Source organism: Engystomops pustulosus, chromosome 1 (assembly GCF_040894005.1).
Source record: "Engystomops pustulosus chromosome 1, aEngPut4.maternal, whole genome shotgun sequence".
Classification (NCBI taxonomy): domain Eukaryota; kingdom Metazoa; phylum Chordata; class Amphibia; order Anura; family Leptodactylidae; genus Engystomops; species Engystomops pustulosus.
The window spans coordinates 3,815,326-3,839,919 of record NC_092411.1 but is presented as its reverse complement, the minus strand read 5'-3'; the positions used below and the strand labels follow the sequence as shown (position 1 = coordinate 3,839,919).

The window sequence follows — 24,594 nt, the reverse complement described above, 5'->3', positions numbered from 1 at the left end:
CGCCTCTCCTCTAGGTGTAGAGGATGTCCCCTGTCTATGGTGATGGTAGAACCTCCTCTCCTCTAGGTGTAGAGGATGCCCCCTGTCTATGGTCATGGTAGAACCTCGTCCCCTCTAGGTGTAGAGGATGCCCCCAGTCTATGGTCATGGTAGAACCTCGTCCCCTCTAGGTGTAGCGGATACCCCCTGTCTTTGGTGATGGTAGAACCTCCTCTCCTCTAGGTGTAGAGGATGCCCCCTGTCTATGGTGATGGTAGAACCTCCTCTCCTCTAGATGTAGAGGATGCCCCCTGTCTATGGTCATGGTAGAACCTCGTCCCCTCTAGGTGTAGAGGATGCCCCCTGTCTATGGTCATGGTAGAACCTCGTCCCCTCTAGATGTAGAGGATGCCCCCTGTCTATGGATTTGGTAAAACCTCCTCTCCTCTAGGTGTAGAGGATGCCTCCTGTCTATGGTGATGGTAGAATCTCCTCTCCTCTAGGTGTAGAGGATGCCCCTGTCTATGGTGATGGTAGAATCTCCTCTCCTCTAGGTGTAGAGGATGCCCCCTGTCTATGGTGATGGTAGAACCTCCTCTCCTCTAGGTGTAGAGGATGTCCCCTGTCTATGGTGATGGTAGAACCTCCTCTCCTCTAGGTGTAGAGGATGTCCCCTGTCTATGGTGATGGTAGAACCTCCTCTCCTCTAGGTGTAGAGGATGCCCCTGTCTATGGTGATGGTAGAACCTCCTCTCCTCTAGGTGTAGAGGATGCCCCTGTCTATGGTGATGGTAGAACCTCCTCTCCTCTAGGTGTAGAGGATGCCCCTGTCTATGGTGATGGTAGAACCTCCTCTCCTCTAGGTGTAGAGGATGCCCCTGTCTATGGTGATGGTAGAACCTCCTCTCCTCTAGGTGTAGAGGATGCCCCTGTCTATGGTGATGGTAGAACCTCCTCTTCTCTAGGTGTAGAGGATGCCCCCTGTCTATGGTGATGGTAGAACCTCCTCTCCTCTAGATGTAGAGGATGCCCCCTGTCTATGGTCATGGTAGAACCTCGTCCCCTCTAGGTGTAGAGGATGCCCCCTGTCTATGGTCATGGTAGAACCTCGTCCCCTCTAGATGTAGAGGATGCCCCCTGTCTATGGATTTGGTAAAACCTCCTCTCCTCTAGGTGTAGAGGATGCCTCCTGTCTATGGTGATGGTAGAATCTCCTCTCCTCTAGGTGTAGAGGATGCCCCTGTCTATGGTGATGGTAGAATCTCCTCTCCTCTAGGTGTAGAGGATGCCCCCTGTCTATGGTGATGGTAGAACCTCCTCTCCTCTAGGTGTAGAGGATGTCCCCTGTCTATGGTGATGGTAGAACCTCCTCTCCTCTAGGTGTAGAGGATGTCCCCTGTCTATGGTGATGGTAGAACCTCCTCTCCTCTAGGTGTAGAGGATGCCCCTGTCTATGGTGATGGTAGAACCTCCTCTCCTCTAGGTGTAGAGGATGCCCCTGTCTATGGTGATGGTAGAACCTCCTCTCCTCTAGGTGTAGAGGATGCCCCTGTCTATGGTGATGGTAGAACCTCCTCTCCTCTAGGTGTAGAGGATGCCCCTGTCTATGGTGATGGTAGAACCTCCTCTCCTCTAGGTGTAGAGGATGCCCCTGTCTATGGTGATGGTAGAACCTCCTCTTCTCTAGGTGTAGAGGATGCCCCCTGTCTATGGTGATGGTAGAACCTCCTCTAGGTGTAGAGGATGCCCCTGTCTATGGTGATGGTAGAACCTCCTCTCCTCTAGGTGTAGAGGATGCCTCCTGTCTATGGTGATAGTAGAACCTCCTCTCCTCTAGGTGTAGAGGATGCCCCTGTCTATGGTGATGGTAGATCCTCCTCTCCTCTAGGTGTAGAGGATGCCCCCTGTCTATGGTGATGGTAGAACCTCCTCTCCTCTAGGTGTAGAGGATGCCCCCTGTCTATGGTGATGGTAGAAGTTCCTCTCCTCTAGGTGTAGAGGATGCCCCCTGTCTATGGTGATGGTAGAAGCTCCTCTCCTCTAGGTGTAGAGGATGTCCCCTGTCTATGGTGATGGTAGAAGCTCCTCTCCTCTAGATGTAGAGGATGCCCCCTGTCTATAGTGATGGTAGAACCTCCTCTCCGCTAGGTGTACAGGATGCCCCCTGTCTATGGTGATGGTAGAAGTTCCTCTCCTCTAGGTGTAGAGGATGCCCCCTGTCTATGGTGATGGTAGAACCTCCTCTCCTCTAGGTGTAGAGGATGTCCCCTGTCTATGGTGATGGTAGAGGCGCCTCTCCTCTAGGTGTAGAGGATGCCCCCTGTCTATGGTGATGGTAGAACCTCCTCTCCTCTAGATGTAGAGGATGCCCTCTGTCTATGGTGATGGTAGAGCCTCCTCTCCTCTAGGTGTAGAGGATGTCCCTGTCTATGGTGATGGTAGAACCTCCTCTCCTCTAGGTGTAGAGGATGCCCCCTGTCTATGGTGATGGTAGAACCTCCTCTCTTCTAGGTGTAGAGGATGCCCCCTGTCTATGGTGATGGTAGAACCTCCTCTCCTCTAGGTGTAGAGGATGCCCCCTGTCTATGGTGATGGTAGAACCTCCTCTCTTCTAGGTGTAGAGGATGCCCCCTGTCTATGGTGATGGTAGAACCTCCTCTCCTCTAGGTGTGGAGGATGTCCCCTGTCTATGGTGATGGTAGAAGCTCCTCTTCTCTAGGTGTAGAGGATGCCCCCTGTCTATGGTAATGGTAGAACCTCCCCTCCTCTAGGTGTAGAGGATGCCCCCTGTCTATGGTGATGGTAGAACCTCCTCTCCTCTAGGTGTAGAGGATGCCCCCTGTCATGGCTCCTCCTCTATCACACAGACTGCACCCCATGGCCCTTCCTCTATCATGCAAACTCCTCCCCATGGCTCCTCTATCACACAGACTCCTCCCTATGGCCCCCTCCTCTATCACACAGACTCCTCCCTATGGCCCCTCCTCTATCATACAGACTCCTCCCCATGGCCCCTCCTCTATCACACAGACTCCTTCCTATGGCTCCTTCTCTATCACACAGACTCCTCCCTATGGCTCCTCCTCTATCACACAATCTCCTCCTCATGGCCCCTCCTCTATTACACAGCTTCCAGCCCAGGGCACCTCCTCTATCACACAGACTCCTCCCTATGGCTCCTCCTCTATCACACAGACTGCACCCCATGGATCCTCCTCTATCACACAACTCCTCCCCATGGCCCCTCCTCTATCACACAGACTCCTCCCTATGGCTACTCCTCTATCACACAGACTCCTCCCTATGGCTCCTCCTCTATCACACAATCTCTTCCTCATGGCCCCTCCTCTATTACACAGATTCCAGCCCAGGGCACCTCCTCTATCACACAGACTCCTCCTCTATCACATAGACTCCTCCCTATGGCTCCTTCTCTATCACACAATCTCCTCCTCATGGCCCCTCCTCTATTACACAGATTCCAGCCCAGGGCACCTCCTCTATCACACAGACTCCTCCCTATGGCTCCTCCTCTATCACACAGACTGCACCCCATGGCTCCTCCTCTATCACACGGACTCCTCCCCATGGCCCCTCCTCTATCACACAGACTCCTCCCTAAGGCTCCTCCTCTATCACACAGACTCCTCCCTATGGCTCCTCCTCTATCACACAGACTGCACCCCATGGCTTCTCCTCTATCACACAACTCCTTCCCATGGCTCCTCCTCTATCACACAGACTGCTCCCCAGGGCCCCTCCTCTATCACAGAACTCCTCCCCATGGCCCCTCCTCTATCACACAACTCCTCCCGATGGCTCCTCCTCTATCACACAGACCCCTCCCTATGGCTCCTCCTCTATCACACAGACTGCTCACCATGGCCCCTCCTCTATCACACAGACTCCTCCCCAGGGCCCCTCCTCTATCACAGAACTCCTCCCAATGGCTCCTCCTCTATCACAGAACTCCTACCCATGGCCCCTCCTCTATCACAGACTCCTCCCCAGGGCTCCTCCTCTATCACACAGACTCCTCCCCAGGGCTCCTCCTCTATCACACAGACTCCTCCCTATGGCTCCTCCTCTATCACACAGACTCCTCCCCAGGGCTCCTCCTCTATCACACAGACTCCTTCCCAGGGCTCCTCCTCTATCACACAGACTCCTCCCCAGGGCTCCTCCTCTATCACACAGACTCCTCCCCAGGGCTCCTCCTCTATCACACAGACTCCTCCCCAGGGCTCCTCCTCTATCACACAGACTCCTCCCCAGGGCTCCTCCTCTATCACACAGACTCCTCCTCTATCACACAGACTCCTCCCCAGGGCTCCTCCTCTATCACACAGACTCCTCCCCAGGGCTCCTCCTCTATCACACAGACTCCTCCCCAGGGCTCCTCCTCTATCACACAGACTCCTCCCCAGGGCTCCTCCTCTATCACACAGACTCCTCCCCAGGGCTCCTCCTCTATCACACAGACTCCTCCCCAGGGCTCTTCCTCTATCACACAGACTCCTTCCCAGGGCTCCTCCTCTATCACACAGACTCCTCCCCAGGGCTCCTCCTCTATCACACAGACTCCTTCCCAGGGCTCCTCCTCTATCACACAGACTCCTTCCCAGGGCTCCTCCTCTATCACACAGACTCCTCCCTATGACTCCTCCTCTATCACACAGACTGCACCCCATGGCTCCTCCTCTATCACACGGACTCCTCCCCAGGGCCCCTCCTCTATCACACAGACTCCTCCCTATGGCTCCTCCTCTATCACACAGACTGCACCCCATGGCTTCTCCTCTATCACACAACTCCTTCCCATGGCTCCTCCTCTATCACACAGACTGCTCACCATTGCCCTTTCCTCTATCACACAGACTCCTCCCCAGGGCCCCTCCTCTATCACAGAACTCCTCCCCATGGCCCCTCCTCTATCACACAACTCCTCCCGATGGCTCCTCCTCTATCACACAGACCCCTCCCTATGGCTCCTCCTCTATCACACAGACTGCTCACCATGGCCCCTCCTCTATCACACAGACTCCTCCCCAGGGCCCCTCCTCTATCACAGAACTCCTCCCAATGGCTCCTCCTCTATCACAGAACTCCTACCCATGGCCCCTCCTCTATCACACAACTCCTCCCGATGGCTCCTCCTCTATCACACAGACTCCTCCCTATGGCTCCTCCTCTATCACACAGACTCCTCCCCAGGGCTCCTCCTCTATCACACAGACTCCTCCCTATGGCTCCTCCTCTATCACACAGACTCCTCCCCAGGGCTCCTCCTCTATCACACAGACTCCTTCCCAGGGCTCCTCCTCTATCACACAGACTCCTCCCCAGGGCTCCTCCTCTATCACACAGACTCCTCCCCAGGGCTCCTCCTCTATCACACAGACTCCTCCCCAGGGCTCCTCCTCTATCACACAGACTCCTCCCCAGGGCTCCTCCTCTATCAAACAGACTCCTCCCCAGGGCTCCTCCTCTATCAAACAGACTCCTCCCCAGGGCTCCTCCTCTATCACACAGACTCCTCCCCAGGGCTCCTCCTCTATCACACAGACTCCTCCCCAGGGCTCCTCCTCTATCACACAGACTCCTCCCTATGGCTCCTCCTCTATCACACAGACTCCTCCCCAGGGCTCCTCCTCTATCACACAGACTCCTTCCCAGGGCTCCTCCTCTATCACACAGACTCCTCCCCAGGGCTCCTCCTCTATCACACAGACTCCTCCCCAGGGCTCCTCCTCTATCACACAGACTCCTCCCCAGGGCTCCTCCTCTATCACACAGACTCCTCCCCAGGGCTCCTCCTCTATCACACAGACTCCTCCCCAGGGCTCCTCCTCTATCACACAGACTCCTTCCCAGGGCTCCTCCTCTATCACACAGACTCCTCCCCAGGGCTCCTCCTCTATCACACAGACTCCTCCCCAGGGCTCCTCCTCTATCACACAGACTCCTCCCCAGGGCTCCTCCTCTATCAAACAGACTCCTCCCCAGGGCTCCTCCTCTATCAAACAGACTCCTCCCCAGGGCTCCTCCTCTATCACACAGACTCCTCCCCAGGGCTCCTCCTCTATCACACAGACTCCTCCCCAGGGCTCCTCCTCTATCACACAGACTCCTCCCCAGGGCTCCTCCTCTATCACACAGACTCCTCCCCAGGGCTCCTCCTCTATCACACAGACTCCTCCCCAGGGCTCCTCTTCTTATGCCCCTCTGCGCCCTCTTTTTCTTTTCTCCTGGATATATTGTAGTAGAGATAAGCTCCTCCCCTTGTAGTCCGATCATGTGACCCGCAGATTATGAGACTTTGCCAGTGACCGGACAGGAACCGCGGCTCCTCAGTGCGGATATAACGGGAGGTCCGCGCCGGACTCTCCCCCGGCCCCCGCAGACACCTCTGTCCATTGCAGGCGGCCCCGCAGTGCATGCCGGGGCTTGTAGTCCTCAGACCGCAGCAGTTACTTTCACTGTGTAGATCTCCATACATAATAGAAACTACAACTCCCGGCATTCCCCGGGGCAGCCGCCCAATGGCAGATTAGGAGGGAATGTTGTGCTAGAAGCAACAGGACACATGGACCCTGACAGGGACGGCAGGTAGAGACCGAGGAAGCGTGACACGTGCCGGGGAAGCAGGGGGCAGTATGGGGACTGCCTCTGATAATTACCCCCTCTCATAACTACCCCATCCCTTCCTATTATTACCCCTTTCTCCATCTGATAAGAAACCCCTCCCCCTATCCTATAATTACCCCCCTCATGTGATAATTACCCCTCCTCCTGTCCTATACTGCCCCCTTGCCCCGGATGCTGGGGTATTTGTGTTGTGGATCTGTATCTCTTCGCTTTGTTCTTCTGTTCTGCTCATGAGGCTCCGCTCTGCCCCCCGGACGTCTGAGGGTCTGGGGTCCCCCGGGGGGGAGATGGAGGTGGACGCTGCAGAGGACGAGGACTGCCGGACGTGGTGGACACAGGAGAACAACGACATCATCCGGGCCTGGAAGGTACAGAGCGCCGCATGTTCCGGGGCGCATTCACATTGGTGTTTGGCGTCAGTAAATTTCTGCACTGATCCGTGAGAAATAAGTGTGAAAAGTTGGATCAGGATGTACATAACATACAGGTGACTGATACTGTACCCTCCCTGCGCTGTGTGCTTCCCCCCGCCCTCCCCTCCTTCTATCAGGATGTACATAACATACAGGTGACTGATACCGTACCTTCCCCTCGCTGTGCGCTGCCCCCCGCCCTCCCCTCCTTCTATCAGGATGTACATAACATACAGGTGACTGATACTGTACCCTCCCTGCGCTGTGTGCTTCCCCCCGCCCCTCACCTCCCTCTATCATGATGTACATAACATACAGGTGACTGATACCGTACCTTCCCCTCGCTGTGCGCTTCCCCCCGCCCCTCACCTCCCTCTATCAGGATGTACATAACATACAGGTGACTGATACTGTACCCTCCCTGCGCTGTGTGCTTCCCCCCACCCCTCACCTCCCTCTATCAGGATGTACATAACATACAGGTGACTGATACTGTACCCTCCCTGCGCTGTGTGCTTCCCCCCGCCCTCCCCTCCTTCTATCAGGATGTACATAACATACAGGTGACTGATACTGTACCCTCCCTGCGCTGTGTGCTTCCCCCCGCCCCTCACCTCCCTCTATCAGGATGTACATAACATACAGGTGACTGATACTGTACCCTCCCTGCGCTGTGTGCTTCCCCCCGCCCCTCACCTCCCTCTATCAGGATGTACATAACATACAGGTGACTGATACTGTACCCTCCCTGCGCTGTGTGCTTCCCCCCGCCCCTCACCTCCCTCTATCAGGATGTACATAACATACAGGTGACTGATACTGTACCCTCCCTGCGCTGTGTGCTTCCCCCCGCCCCTCACCTCCCTCTATCAGGATGTACATAACATACAGGTGACTGATACTGTACCCTCCCTGCGCTGTGTGCTTCCCCCCGCCCTCCCCTCCTTCTATCAGGATGTACATAACATACAGGTGACTGATACTGTACCCTCCCTGCGCTGTGTGCTTCCCCCCGCCCCTCACCTCCCTCTATCAGGATGTACATAACATACAGGTGACTGATACTGTACCCTCCCTGCGCTGTGTGCTTCCCCCCGCCCCTCACCTCCCTCTATCAGGATGTACATAACATACAGGTGACTGATACTGTACCCTCCCTGCGCTGTGTGCTTCCCCCCGCCCCTCACCTCCCTCTATCAGGATGTACATAACATACAGGTGACTGATACTGTACCCTCCCTGCGCTGTGTGCTTCCCCCCGCCCCTCACCTCCCTCTATCAGGATGTACATAACATACAGGTGACTGATACCGTACCTTCCCCTCGCTGTGTGCTTCCCCCCGCCCCTCACCTCCCTCTATCAGGATGTACATAACATACAGGTGACTGATACCGTACCTTCCCCTCGCTGTGCGCTGCCCCCCGCCCTCCCCTCCTTCTATCAGGATGTACATAACATACAGGTGACTGATACTGTACCCTCCCTGCGCTGTGTGCTTCCCCCCGCCCCTCACCTCCCTCTATCAGGATGTACATAACATACAGGTGACTGATACCGTACCTTCCCCTCGCTGTGCGCTTCCCCCCGCCCCTCACCTCCCTCTATCAGGATGTACATAACATACAGGTGACTGATACTGTACCCTCCCTGCGCTGTGTGCTTCCCCCCACCCCTCACCTCCCTCTATCAGGATGTACATAACATACAGGTGACTGATACTGTACCCTCCCTGCGCTGTGTGCTTCCCCCCGCCCCTCACCTCCCTCTATCAGGATGTACATAACATACAGGTGACTGATACCGTACCTTCCCCTCGCTGTGCGCTGCCCCCCGCCCTCCCCTCCTTCTATCAGGATGTACATAACCTCCATGCTTCTCTTCAGGATTCGGAGACCTTTGTGGACACGGACATCAGGCGGCAGCGCAGGCAGCAGTGCCGCTCCGACCTCCTCCATCTCCTCCAGAAAATACAAGGTATCAGCACTGCGGGGGCGCAGCGTCCAGTGGTAAATACTGGTAACTATGGTAACTGTGCGTTATTCCAGGATTACCCCCGGAGCCCCTCTCCCTGCCCCTGGAGCTGAGCGTCCTCTATAACATGGTGATCGCTCAGTGTGATATCCCCGGAGCCGGACGCCTCGCAGAACATTCAGTGCAGGTGCAGGACGTCCTGAGCAGAGGTGAGGAACATCATGTATTATACCCCAGAGCTGCACTCACTATTCTGCTGCTGGTGCAGTCACTGTGTACATACATGACATTACTTATCCTGGACTGATCCTGAGTTACATCCTGTATTATACCCCAGAGCTGCACTCACTATTCTGCTGCTGGTGCAGTCACTGTGTACATACATGACATTACTTATCCTGTACTGATCCTGAGTTACATCCTGTATTATACCCCAGAGCTGCACTCACTATTCTGCTGCTGGTGCAGTCACTGTGTACATACATGACATTACTTATCCTGTACTGATCCTGAGTTACATCCTGTATTATACCCCAGAGCTGCACTCACTATTCTGCTGCTGGTGCAGTCACTGTGTACATACATGACATTACTTATCCTGGACTGATCCTGAGTTACATCCTGTATTATACCCCAGAGCTGCACTCACTATTCTGCTGCTGGTGCAGTCACTGTGTACATACATAATATTACTTATCCTGTACTGATCCTGAGTTACATTCTGTATTATACTCCAGAGCTGCACTCACTATTCTGCTGCTGGTGCAGTCACTGTGTACATACATGACATTACTTATCCTGTACTGATCCTGAGTTACATCCTGTATTATACTCCAGAGCTGCACTCACTATTCTGCTGCTGGTGCAGTCATTGTGTACATAGATGACATTACTTATCCTGTACTGATCCTGAGTTACATCCTGTATTATTCTCCAGAGCTGCACTCACTATTCTGCTGCTGGGGCAGTCACTGTGTACATACATGACATTACTTATCCTGGACTGATCCTGAGTTACATCCTGTATTATACCCCCGAGCTGCACTCACTATTCTGCTGCTGGTGCAGTCACTGTGTACATACATGACATTACTTATCCTGTACTGATCCTGAGTTACATCCTGTATTATACCCCAGAGCTGCACTCACTATTCTGCTGCTGGTGCAGTCACTGTGTACATACATGACATTACTTATCCTATACTGATCCTGAGTTACATCCTGTATTATACCCCAGAGCTGCACTCACTATTCTGCTGCTTGTGCAGTCACTGTGTACATACATGACATTACTTATCCTGGACTGATCCTGAGTTACATCCTGTATTATACCCCCGAGCTGCACTCACTATTCTGCTGCTGGTGCAGTCACTGTGTACATACATGACATTACTTATCCTGTACTGATCCTGAGTTACATCCTGTATTATACTCCAGAGCTGCACTCACTATTCTGCTGCTGGTGCAGTCACTGTGTACATACATGACATTACTTATCCTGTACTGATCCTGAGTTACATCCTGTATTATACCCCAGAGCTGCACTCACTATTCTGCTGCTGGGGCAGTCACTGTGTACATACATGACATTACTTATCCTGTACTGATCCTGAGTTACATCCTGTATTATACCCCAGAGCTGCACTCACTATTCTGCTGCTGGTGCAGTCACTGTGTACATACATGACATTACTTATCCTATACTGATCCTGAGTTACATCCTGTATTATACCCCAGAGCTGCACTCACTATTCTGCTGCTTGTGCAGTCACTGTGTACATGCATGACATTACTTATCCTGGACTGATCCTGAGTTACATCCTGTATTATACCCCCGAGCTGCACTCACTATTCTGCTGCTGGTGCAGTCACTGTGTACATACATGACATTACTTATCCTGTACTGATCCTGAGTTACATCCTGTATTATACTCCAGAGCTGCACTCACTATTCTGCTGCTGGTGCAGTCACTGTGTACATACATGACATTACTTATCCTGTACTGATCCTGAGTTACATCCTGTATTATACCCCAGAGCTGCACTCACTATTCTGCTGCTGGTGCAGTCACTGTGTACATACATGACATTACTTATCCTGTACTGATCCTGAGTTACATCCTGTATTATACTCCAGAGCTGCACTCACTATTCTGCTGCTGGTGCAGTCACTGTGTACATACATGACATTACTTATCCTGTACTGATCCTGAGTTACATCCTGTATTATACTCCAGAGCTGCACTCACTATTCTGCTGCTGGTGCAGTCACTGTGTACATACATGACATTACTTATCCTGGACTGATCCTGAGTTACATCCTGTATTATACCCCAGAGCTGCACTCACTATTCTGCTGCTGGTGCAGTCACTGTGTACATACATGACATTACTTATCCTGTACTGATCCTGAGTTACATCCTGTATTATACCCCAGAGCTGCACTCACTATTCTGCTGCTGGTGCAGTCACTGTGTACATACATGATATTACTTATCCTGTACTGATCCTGAGTTACATCCTGTATTATACTCCAGAGCTGTACTCACTATTCTGCTGCTGGTGCAGTCACTGTGTACATACATGACATTACTTATCCTGTACTGATCCTGAGTTACATCCTGTATTATACCCCAGAGCTGCACTCACTATTCTGCTGCTGGTGCAGTCATTGTGTACATAGATGACATTACTTATCCTGTACTGATCCTGAGTTACATCCTGTATTATACCCCAGAGCTGCACTCACTATTCTGCTGCTGGTGCAGTCACTGTGTACATACATGACATTACTTATCCTGTACTGATCCTGAGTTACATCCTGTATTATTCTCCAGAGCTGCACTCACTATTCTGCTGCTGGGGCAGTCACTGTGTACATACATGACATTACTTATCCTGGACTGATCCTGAGTTACATCCTGTATTATACCCCCGAGCTGCACTCACTATTTTGCTGCTGGTGCAGTCACTGTGTACATACATGACATTACTTATCCTGTACTGATCCTGAGTTACATCCTGTATTATACCCCAGAGCTGCACTCACTATTCTGCTGCTGGTGCAGTCACTGTGTACATACATGACATTACTTATCCTATACTGATCCTGAGTTACATCCTGTATTATACCCCAGAGCTGCACTCACTATTCTGCTGCTTGTGCAGTCACTGTGTACATACATGACATTACTTATCCTGGACTGATCCTGAGTTACATCCTGTATTATACCCCAGAGCTGCACTCACTATTCTGCTGCTGGTGCAGTCACTGTGTACATACATGACATTACTTATCCTGTACTGATCCTGAGTTACATCCTGTATTATACCCCAGAGCTGCACTCACTATTCTGCTGCTGGTGCAGTCACTGTGTACATACATGACATTACTTATCCTATACTGATCCTGAGTTACATCCTGTATTATACCCCAGAGCTGCACTCACTATTCTGCTGCTTGTGCAGTCACTGTGTACATACATGACATTACTTATCCTGGACTGATCCTGAGTTACATCCTGTATTATACCCCCGAGCTGCACTCACTATTCTGCTGCTGGTGCAGTCACTGTGTACATACATGACATTACTTATCCTGTACTGATCCTGAGTTACATCCTGTATTATACTCCAGAGCTGCACTCACTATTCTGCTGCTGGTGCAGTCACTGTGTACATACATGACATTACTTATCCTGTACTGATCCTGAGTTACATCATGTATTATACCCCAGAGCTGCACTCACTATTCTGCTGCTGGTGCAGTCACTGTGTACATACATGACATTACTTATCCTGTACTGATCCTGAGCTACATCCTGTATTATACCCCAGAGCTGCACTCACTATTCTGCTGCTGGTGCAGTCACTGTGTACATACATGACATTACTTATCCTGTACTGATCCTGAGTTACATCATGTATTATACCCCAGAGCTGCACTCACTATTCTGCTGCTGGTGCAGTCACTGTGTACATACATGACATTACTTATCCTGTACTGATCCTGAGTTACATCCTGTATTATACTCCAGAGCTGCACTCACTATTCTGCTGCTGGTGCAGTCACTGTGTACATACATGACATTACTTATCCTGTACTGATCCTGAGTTACATCCTGTATTATACCCCAGAGCTGCACTCACTATTCTGCTGCTGGTGCAGTCACTGTGTACATACATGACATTACTTATCCTGTACTGATCCTGAGTTACATCCTGTATTATACCCCAGAGCTGCACTCACTATTCTGCTGCTGGTGCAGTCACTGTGTACATACATGACATTACTTATCCTGTACTGATCCTGAGTTACATCCTGTATTATACCCCAGAGCTGCACTCACTATTCTGCTGCTGGTGCAGTCACTGTGTACATACATGACATTACTTATCCTGTACTGATCCTGAGTTACATCCTGTATTATACTCCAGAGCTGCACTCACTATTCTGCTGCTGGTGCAGTCACTGTGTACATACATGACACTACTTATCCTGTACTGATCCTGAGTTACATCCTGTATTATACCCCAGAGCTGCACTCACTATTCTGCTGCTGGTGCAGTCACTGTGTACATACATGACATTACTTATCCTGTACTGATCCTGAGTTACATCCTGTATTATACTCCAGAGCTGCAGTCACTATTCTGCTGCTGGTGCAGTCACTGTGTACATACATGACATTACTTATCCTGTACTGATCCTGAGTTACATCCTGTATTATACCCCAGAGCTGCACTCACTATTCTGCTGCTGGGGCAGTCACTGTGTACATACATGACATTACTTATCCTGTACTGATCCTGAGTTACATCCTGTATTATACTCCAGAGCTGCACTCACTATTCTGCTGCTGGTGCAGTCACTGTGTACATACATGACATTACTTATCCTGTACTGATCCTGAGTTACATCCTGTATTATACTCCAGAGCTGCAGTCACTATTCTGCTGCTGGGGCAGTCACTGTGTACATACATGACATTACTTATCCTGTACTGATCCTGAGTTACATCCTGTATTATACCCCAGAGCTGCACTCACTATTCTGCTGCTGGGGCAGTCACTGTGTACATACATGACATTACTTATCCTGTACTGATCCTGAGTTACATCCTGTATTATACTCCAGAGCTGCACTCACTATTCTGCTGCTGGTGCAGTCACTGTGTACATACATGACATTACTTATCCTGTACTGATCCTGAGTTACATCCTGTATTATACCCCAGAGCTGCACTCACTATTCTGCTGCTGGGGCAGTCACTGTGTACATACATGACATTACTTATCCTGTACTGATCCTGAGTTACATCCTGTATTATACCCCAGAGCTGCACTCACTATTCTGCTGCTGGGGCAGTCACTGTGTACATACATGACATTACTTATCCTGTACTGATCCTGAGTTACATCCTGTATTATACTCCAGAGCTGCACTCACTATTCTGCTGCTGGTGCAGTCACTGTGTACTTACATGACATTACTTATCCTGTACTGATCCTGAGTTACATCCTGTATTATACCCCAGAGCTGCACTCACTATTCTGCTGCTGGTGCAGTCACTGTGTACATACATGACATTACTTATCCTGTACTGATCCTGAGTTACATCCTGTATTATACTCCAGAGCTGCAGTCACTATTCTGCTGCTGGTGCAGTCACTGTGTACATACATGACATTACTTATCCTGTACTGATCCTGAGTTACATCCTGTATTATACCCCAGAGCTGCACTCACTATTCTGCTGCTGGTGCAGTCACTGTGTACATACATGACATTACTTATCCTGTACTGATCCTGAGTTACATCCTGTATTATACCCCAGAGCTGCACTCACTATTCTGCTGCTGGTGCAGTCACTGTGTACATACATGACATTACTTATCCTGTACTGATCCTGAGTTACATCCTGTATTATACTCCAGAGCTGCACTCACTATTCTGCTGCTGGTGCAGTAACTGTGTACATACATGACATTACTTATCCTGTACTGATCCTGAGTTACATCCTGTATTATACCCCAGAGCTGCACTCACTATTCTGCTGCTGGTGCAGTCACTGTGTACATACATGACATTACTTATCCTGTACTGATCCTGAGTTACATCCTGTATTATACTCCAGAGCTGCAGTCACTATTCTGCTGCTGGTGCAGTCACTGTGTACATACATGACATTACTTATCCTGTACTGATCCTGAGTTACATCCTGTATTATACCCCAGAGCTGCACTCACTATTCTGCTGCTGGGGCAGTCACTGTGTACATACATGACATTACTTATCCTGTACTGATCCTGAGTTACATCCTGTATTATACTCCAGAGCTGCACTCACTATTCTGCTGCTGGTGCAGTCACTGTGTACATACATGACATTACTTATCCTGTACTGATCCTGAGTTACATCCTGTATTATACCCCAGAGCTGCACTCACTATTCTGCTGCTGGGGCAGTCACTGTGTACATACATGACATTACTTATCCTGTACTGATCCTGAGTTACATCCTGTATTATACTCCAGAGCTGCACTCACTATTCTGCTGCTGGTGCAGTCACTGTGTACATACATGACATTACTTATCCTGTACTGATCCTGAGTTACATCCTGTATTATACCCCAGAGCTGCACTCACTATTCTGCTGCTGGGGCAGTCACTGTGTACATACATGACATTACTTATCCTGTACTGATCCTGAGTTACATCCTGTATTATACCCCAGAGCTGCACTCACTATTCTGCTGCTGGGGCAGTCACTGTGTACATACATGACATTACTTATCCTGTACTGATCCTGAGTTACATCCTGTATTATACTCCAGAGCTGCACTCACTATTCTGCTGCTGGTGCAGTCACTGTGTACTTACATGACATTACTTATCCTGTACTGATCCTGAGTTACATCCTGTATTATACCCCAGAGCTGCACTCACTATTCTGCTGCTGGTGCAGTCACTGTGTACATACATGACATTACTTATCCTGTACTGATCCTGAGTTACATCCTGTATTATACTCCAGAGCTGCACTCACTATTCTGCTGCTGGTGCAGTCACTGTGTACATACATGACATTACTTATCCTGTACTGATCCTGAGTTACATCCTGTATTATACTCCAGAGCTGCACTCACTATTCTGCTGCTGGTGCAGTCACTGTGTACATACATGACATTACTTATCCTGTACTGATCCTGAGTTACATCCTGTATTATACCCCAGAGCTGCACTCACTATTCTGCTGCTGGGGCAGTCACTGTGTACATACATGACATTACTTATCCTGTACTGATCCTGAGTTACATCCTGTATTATACTCCAGAGCTGCACTCACTATTCTGCTGCTGGTGCAGTCACTGTGTACATACATGACATTACTTATCCTGTACTGATCCTGAGTTACATCCTGTATTATACCCCAGAGCTGCACTCACTATTCTGCTGCTGGTGCAGTCACTGTGTACATACATGACATTACTTATCCTGTACTGATCCTGAGTTACATCCTGTATTATACCCCAGAGCTGCACTCACTATTCTGCTGCTGGTGCAGTCACTGTGTGCCTCTTGTGTAGAATAATGTATCCTCCTCCTGTGTTCTGGTGTTTGTAGCGGTGGAAGTCTTGGTACCAGGTGGTACTGCTGGCACTGGGCTGTGGGAGCAGGTTCTGTCCGGTGCCCATTCCTGGGAGATGACCTGTGCCCTGTACAGACTGGCCGGGCTGCAGGGCGCCCTGTGGCTGTCAGGCGGTCGGCTCCGCGATGCTGTGGATCTCTTTTCCTTACTTTCCCAGGTAGGTCACACGAGGGTCCTGGGTTAGGTTACTCAAAATTGCTAATCCAAAACCTATATGTTCCCCTATTCCCAGACTCCGGACCTCCAAAACTCTTCTCATGAAGAAAACGACCTACCACGACTGATCCGAGCCTGGAAGGTGCCCGTAGAAGAGCCGGGGACCATCCTCACCCTCCAGACCACCGGCCACATAAAGGAGGTCCTGTATAATGCGGCTTCTCTCCTGCAAGGTGACTCCTGCCCCGCGCCTCCTGGAGGTATCTGCTGGATATCTGGCGCCTCCCTCACCCTTCTCTCTTTCAGGTGTGGCGGCCATGAAGACATCGGAATTTCCTCGGGCAGTCACCTTCCTCCAGGAAGCGGCCGGCAGCCTGTGCTCCAGCAGGGGCCTGGCGGAGATCTACACCTGTCTGGGCTACTCATTCTACAAGATGGTGAGGCTCTGTCGCTTCTGCGCTTCTCCTAGCACATGAGTTATTCTCTGCACCACAGGATGATGTAATCCCTGGGTGATGCCTGAAGGCAGAATAATCAATTGCTGCACCATCCCCCAGCTGCTGTGTAGGAGTGATCCAGCTCAGGTTGATTAGTCATGTCTTGACTAACCTCCATTTGTATTTACAAGCTCAGTGTCTAATGTGTTTATGTAGGTAGCCAGCCTGACCCAGCTTTCCCAAGGTCCTGAATGTTAGAATTGTTTTTTCAGCAAAACCACTCCGCTCAGGGATTAACTAAGATCCTGGGGGGGCAGGGACCTGCAAGGAGCCATAAGTCTGTCTGTGTGGTGTGGGCCCAGGCAGAGGATGATTTTTCGGTAATATGTGCGGTGGACCTCACTTCCTTCCATGTTTTTCGTCAGGGCCTGTACCATAGAGGTTACACCACTGGACGGGCTCCTCCTTACAGATGATACTCAGCTACTTGTGTGTGTTATGGGGTCTGTCCTGTGGTGGGGGGTGAGTTTATTAGGCGGTGACCCCGTTGCTTTCTCTCCTAGGGGAAGCCTCAGGTGTCCCTGCAGTACTGGCAGCGAGCCCTGAAGACGGACTTTGGGTGCCTGTCCGCTCTGTACCACAGCTCGGTGCTGTACCGGGACACGGGGGCCACAGAGTCTGAGCTGGAGGCCCTCGCCCTGCTTCATGCGGTAAATATTTCAGCCGTATTCGGCCGCCTGTGTAACATCACATGACCAGGGATATAACAAGCCGTGCACCTGTGTGACATCACATGACCAGGGATATAACAAGCCGTGCACCTCTGTGACATCACATGACCAGGAATATATAACGAGCCGTGCACCTGTGTGACATCACATGACCAGGAATATATAACGAGCCGTGCACCTGTGTGACATCACATGACCAGGCATATAACGAGCCGTTCACCTGTGTGACATCACATGACCAGGAATATAATGAGCTGGGCACCTGTGTGACATCACATGACCAGAGACATAACAAGCCGTGCACCTGTGTGACATCACATGACCAGGGATATAACGAGCCGTGCACCTGTGTGACATCACATGACCAGAGACATAACAAGCCGTGCACCTGTGTGACATCACATGACCAGGGACATAACGAGCCGTTCACCTGTGTGACATCACATGACCAGGCATATAACGAGCCGTGCACCTGTGTGACATCACATGACCAGGGACATAACGAGCCGTGCACCTGTGTGACTTCACATGACCAGGGACATAATGAGCCGTGCACCTGTGTGACATCACATGACCAGGGACATAACGAGCCGTGCACCTGTGTGACATCACATGACCAGGAATATAATGAGCCGGGCACCTGTGTGACATCACATGACCAGGGGTATAACGAGCCGTGCACCTGTGTGACATCACATGACCAGGAATATAATGAGCTGGGCACCTGTGTGACATCACATGACCAGGGACATAACGAGCCGTTCACCTGTGTGACATCACATGACCAGGGATATAACGAGCCGTGCACTTGTGTGACATCACATGACCAGGGGTATAACGAGCCGTGCACCTGTGTGACATCACATGACCATAGACTGGTATTTATCCACAGGAAGTAAACAATGATACTTCCTATAGAATGACAGCAAGCAGAGATCTAAACAACTAAGACTAATTGATACAGAAAATATATTGGAAATTTGCAAACTTTTCTTTACACAGACAATATCCATTATATGCTGAATGTGGACAACCCCTTTATCTGTGACCACTATAGGCCGAGGATTCTTGTATTTGTGTTGATTTCTAGGCCTTAGAAAGTCCGAGTTCAGGCGATTCCTCCAGGAAGATGCCGTTTCCTCTCAGAACTGAATGTATCATCGGGTCTGCGGTTCTGAGCAGTTTCGTCCACACCCCGAGCTCCCTGGAGGTGAAGTATCTGATGGCGAGGATGAGCCTGCGGAGCAGGAGGTGAGATACGAGTGTGGGATGGGTGATGGGGGTAGGAGTGACCTTAGATCACTATCAGCGGCTCTGATGGGGGGGTTCTGCGGTGCTGGGCCCATGTCTGCTAAGGCGGACTGAGGACGTAACTTGTCTCCTTACAGCATAGAACAAGCAGCGGGACATTACCTGGAGCTGCTGAGCGCTCTGCTGGACGACCCGCACCCACAGGTAAGGACCCTGCACCCACAGGTAAGGACCTTGCCCATCATCTTCATCCATGACCAGCCCTGGATCCGGGGACCCTGCACCCACGTGTGATGAGGCTGCAGTCATGGCGCCTCCTGGGCCGGTGGGGGACATTCTATATGAAGGTCCTTTCTTTCCTCAGGGTCTGCACCCCAGTCCTGCCCCTCTGCCCAGGATTCCCATCATCCACCTGGAGGCAGCGGCGTCTCTCCTGGAGAACGAGAGGTTCCAGGATGCGGTCACCGTGTGCTCGGAGTTGCTGGAGCGGCTCGGTCATGTCACCGGAGGGGTCCTCAGGATAGACGACCCCCACAAGGCCATGAGCGAGCAGCTGAATTGTATTCTATGGGCGTCCTCCACTCATCTGCTGCAGGGAGAGGCCTGGGGCATGCTGGGAGATCACAGAGAATCCATCGCTGACTTTACCAGGTAATTGTAAGGGCTTCTCCACCCTGAAGGATCAGCTGTTATCCCCTGTAGTACATGCTGGAGATGTCTGGAGGACACGTGCATGCTCAGCTGCACCCAGCATTACTAAGGTGTAGTTACTGATACTGAGCACTAGGTGGCGCCCCTGCTGTACTCACATATGTGCGGGGATCGGCTGCAGCAGGTGTCTGCTGCGTTATAGAGCCGCCCAGGCCTCTGTATATGGGTAGAAGCTGTGTCATACGACCCAATGGGTCTCCCTGTTCCCACGTTGTGCTCCTCCAGACCGTTGTCTCTGATGCATCTCGTTAAGATGGAAGCGTCATGTGACCACCGTGACCTCGGCAGTGACCTCAGCGATTCACCCTTCTGTGACCACTGAGGCCGCTGCAAGTGACATCACATAAACGCTGTCAAATCCAACCCGGCTGGAGGTGTCTGCAAAGGAGCCAGAGATGTGTAGGTACTACTACCCCCAGCCAGAGCCACCTACCAGCGGAATCCATCCTGATAAACCAGGGACATTACTCATAGATCCAGGCACCGGGACTGTGGGATCTTCTTATATCTGTTATCCATGGCCTCCTTCCTTCTAAAATCAACTTTATAATTATGCTAATGTGCTAGAAAGCTCCTGGTGGGTGTTACCAGAGCCCCTCCGTGCTGCAGCTTCACAGGCTGTTAGGGTTAAGATGTAACAGAAATGGCGCATAACAACTGGCTGAAACATCTTCATTTCTGATATTGATCTCCTGGACTAAGATTAGACGATCATTAGTAACAGAATATTTATAACCTGATACCGGGGCTCGTGCTTATCCCTCCTCTTGTATATTGTATATGATATTGATCATTGTGTGTACTTTTTTTCCTTAGGTGCATTAACTTATTGGCGAAGGTCCAGTGTGGAGATTACGGTGAGCGAATGTTACGTAGAGACTGTTTATCGCAATTATTGTGATGTTTAAAATTATGCTAAAGAGCCAGAAGGGTTCTGGGGGTGTTACTAGAGTTCCTCTGTGCTGTAACTTCACAGACCGTTGCATTTCCCCCTCCCTCCTCCTGATGTAAGCTCACTGCAGCAGAGGAAGTGTCAGTACGAAGTGGGAGGGGGGAGTGCCTCTTCACAGTGTAACAGCTTGTGAAGCTACAGCATGGAGGGGCTCTGATAACACCCCCAGATGTGATGGGAGATTCCCTTTATGGCTGCTCACACATATTCCGTAGCCGTTGGCTCTTGGCTGGCAGCTATTTTCTTGTGACTCCTCTCTATACTCGGGCTGAGGATGCATGTTAACTGAGAGCAGGGAATTATCTGCTGCCTAGAAAGACAGCAGCCCAGAACCTGCCTCGACATCTCCCGCAGGAACAGTCCTGACCCCTCCAAGCACCTTGGTCCTGCTGTAATAGTTACTCACATAGGAGGTTCATGTCTAGGGCCCCTTAAAGGGGTTTTCCATAGTATATATCATCGGTATCAGGTTGATATAGCGCCGTGCAGTGGCCAGTGTGGGGATTGCAGCTGTAGGTTCTGCATCATCTGATCATTGTCAGACCCCACCGACTCCCAGGCTGAGGAGGGTCACATCATCTCATTCTGGGGACGGGGGTGCCTGTCCTCCCTAGTACACTGATGCTGAACCCGGCGCCTGGTTCTGCTGTTCCTCCACCAATCAGTAACATGAGATGGAAATATTCAATAGAACATTCAGCAATTTATCTGGAAAGAGACGTCTCGTGTCTCCCGGCAGATCCTGTAATTGATGTGTCAGACACAAAGTAGCAGTGATTTCCGGGATTTTCTCTGCAGCGTCTATCACATGACCTCTGACCTCCCCGGCTCCATCTCCAGATCATCCGGTTATGATGTGCAAATAAACATCGGTCTGTTAGGAGTTCAGGAAGAAACGACACTTAAAGGGATTGTCACAAATGTGCAACTTATGATATAATGAGATAGTTTGTATAAATGGGATCCCCCCTCCCCTATTCACAAGATCTATGAGGCTGATGAATACACCAGCTTTATCTGTCTCGTCTTGTAGCTGATGCCCTCTCTCTGCTGTCTGGACCCTTTCACACGTTTTGCTTGAATCACGTTTTGAAATGCAATTAACCTGGAAAGGGGCGGGGCTTGACCTGATCACATGTGATTTGTAATTAGTGCCACATGTTTTGCAATCCTTTAATGAAATGTTAATGCAGAATTCAAGGGCATCTACCACCAGGATGAAAGATTGTATGCAAGTTAGCCTGAGGGGCTCCAGGCTTCATAAACACCTATGGAGCCCCTCAGGCTAATTTGCATACAGTCTTATAGATGCCTTTTAAGGGAGTTTTCACACATGACATTAACGCATGCGTTTTGATGCATGTTAACAAACACGTTTTGTTAACACTTAGCCCGTGCATCCAGTATATACAGCACATATGCACAGATATACAACATATATACACACACATGGAGTATACACAGCATACACACAGATATACAGCATATATACACACATCCAGTATATACATCATACACACAGATATACAGCATATATACACACTCATCCAGTATATACATCATACACACAGATATACAGCATATATACACACATCCAGTATATACATCATACACACAGATATACAGCATATATACACACTCATCCAGTATATACAACACATACACACAGATATACAACATATATACACACACATGGAGTATACACAGCATACACACAGATATACAGCATATCTACACACATCCAGTATATACATCATACACACAGATATACAGCATATATACACACTCATCCAGTATATACAACACATACACACAGATATACAACATATATACACACACATGGAGTATACACAGCATACACACAGATATACAGCATATCTACACACATCCAGTATATACATCATACACACAGATATGCAGCATATATACACACTCATCCAGTATATACAACACATACACACAGATATACAGCATATATACACACATCCAGTATATACAACCAGTGGCGTAACAACCACCGTAGCAGACGTAGCAGTTGCTACGGGGCCCGGGCGCAGGGGGGCCCGTGATGGACGGGCAAAGAATAATTTATTTACTTGCTTCCTGCCTCTGGCAGGAAGCGGGAACGCTGATTTAAAGAGCGGCCAATGAGCCCGGGACGACATCCGAATTATAATTTGTTATGGATGTGTCCCCGGGCCTGTCCCACTGCATATGAGGTGGGCGGAGAGATAGTGGGACAGGCCCGGGGACATATCATTAACAAATTATAATTCGGATGTCGTCCCGGGCTCAGGAGCCGCTCCACTACCTTTTCTGAGGAATCTGGTGCCTGCCCCGCCCACCAGGCATCAGGCCCGCCAACTTCATGTCCAGGCCGTACCACCCTCCGCCCATGCGGCCCGGCCGCCTCTCCTACGGCATGGCTCGCCTGCCTATCCTGCGGCCCGGCGCGCTTCTCCTGTGGCCTGGCTCGCCCGCCTCTCCTGCGGCCATCGTGCTCGCCTCACCTGCGGCACGCTCACCTCGTCTGCCTTCTGACCCGACCCCATGTTCCAGGCGCGACGCGACGACTGTGTGACATTTAGTGATGAAGGTGGGTGAGTACAATTAATACAGTATGTATTAAATGCATATAACTGTGTTTGTGTGTGTGTTGTGAGATATATATATATATGTGTATAGCTGTGTGTATGTTGTATATATATTGGATGTGTGTGTATATATGCTGTATAGCTGTGTGTATGATGTATATACTGGATGAGTGTGTATATATGCTGTATATCTGTGTGTATGTGTTGTATATACTGGATGTGAGTGTATATATGCTGTATAGCTGTGTGTATGATGTATATACTGGATGTGTGTGTATATATGCTGTATAGCTGTGTGTATGATGTATATACTGGATGTGTGTGTATATATGCTGTATATCTGTGTGTATGATGTATATACTGGATGTGTGTGTATATATGCTGTATATCTGTGTGTATGATGTATATACTGGATGTGTGTGTATATATGCTGTATATCTGTGTGTATGATGTATATACTGGATGTGTGTGTATATATGCTGTGTATCTGTGTATATGTGTTGTATATACTGGATGTGAGTGTATATATGCTGTATAGCTGTGTGTATGATGTATATACTGGATGAGTGTGTATATATGCTGTATATCTGTGTGTATGTGTTGTATATACTGGATGAGTGTGTATATATGCTGTATATCTGTGTATATGTGTTGTATATACTGGATGTGTGTATATATATGCTGTATATCTGTCTGTATGTTGTGTATATATGCTGTATATCTGTGTGTATGTGTTGTATATACTGGATGTGTGTATATATGCTGTATATCTGTGTGTATGTGTTGAATATACTGGATGTGTGTATATATGCTGTATATCTGTGTGTATGTGTTGAATATACTGGATGAGTGTGTATATATGCTGTATATCTGTGTGTATGTGTTGTATATACCGGATGAGTGTGTATATATGCTGTATATCTGTGTGTATGTGTTGTATATACCGGATGAGTGTGTATATATGCTGTATATCTGTGTGTATGTGTTGTGTATACTGGATGTGTGTATGTGTTGTATATACTGGATGTGTGTGTATATATGCTGTATATCTGTGTGTATGTGTTGTATATACTGGATGTGTGTGTATATATGCTGTAT

General features: G+C 49.7%; 1 protein-coding gene across 3 annotated transcripts in view; it reads left to right on the top strand.

Annotated features, from left to right (window-relative positions):
• Positions 1-6,268: 6,268 nt before the first annotated feature.
• Positions 6,269-24,594, top strand: part of FANCG (FA complementation group G) — a 38,217-nt gene continuing 19,891 nt past the window's right edge. The window contains exons 1-12 of one of the 3 annotated variants that reach the window (XM_072132768.1): positions 6,269-6,588; positions 6,863-6,995; positions 8,925-9,015; positions 9,087-9,221; positions 16,640-16,821; positions 16,897-17,053; positions 17,127-17,257; positions 17,821-17,967; positions 19,079-19,239; positions 19,377-19,443; positions 19,604-19,890; positions 20,767-20,807. In XM_072132768.1, the coding sequence (XP_071988869.1) occupies positions 6,566-6,588; positions 6,863-6,995; positions 8,925-9,015; positions 9,087-9,221; positions 16,640-16,821; positions 16,897-17,053; positions 17,127-17,257; positions 17,821-17,967; positions 19,079-19,239; positions 19,377-19,443; positions 19,604-19,890; positions 20,767-20,807 (1,555 nt within the window). In that variant the 5' untranslated portion in view covers positions 6,269-6,565. Of the gene's footprint in view, positions 6,589-6,849; positions 6,996-8,924; positions 9,016-9,086; positions 9,222-16,639; positions 16,822-16,896; positions 17,054-17,126; positions 17,258-17,820; positions 17,968-19,078; positions 19,240-19,376; positions 19,444-19,603; positions 19,891-20,766; positions 20,808-24,594 lie in introns of all 3 variants that reach the window. The other 2 variants (XM_072132770.1, XM_072132771.1) reach the window with 2 other exon arrangements.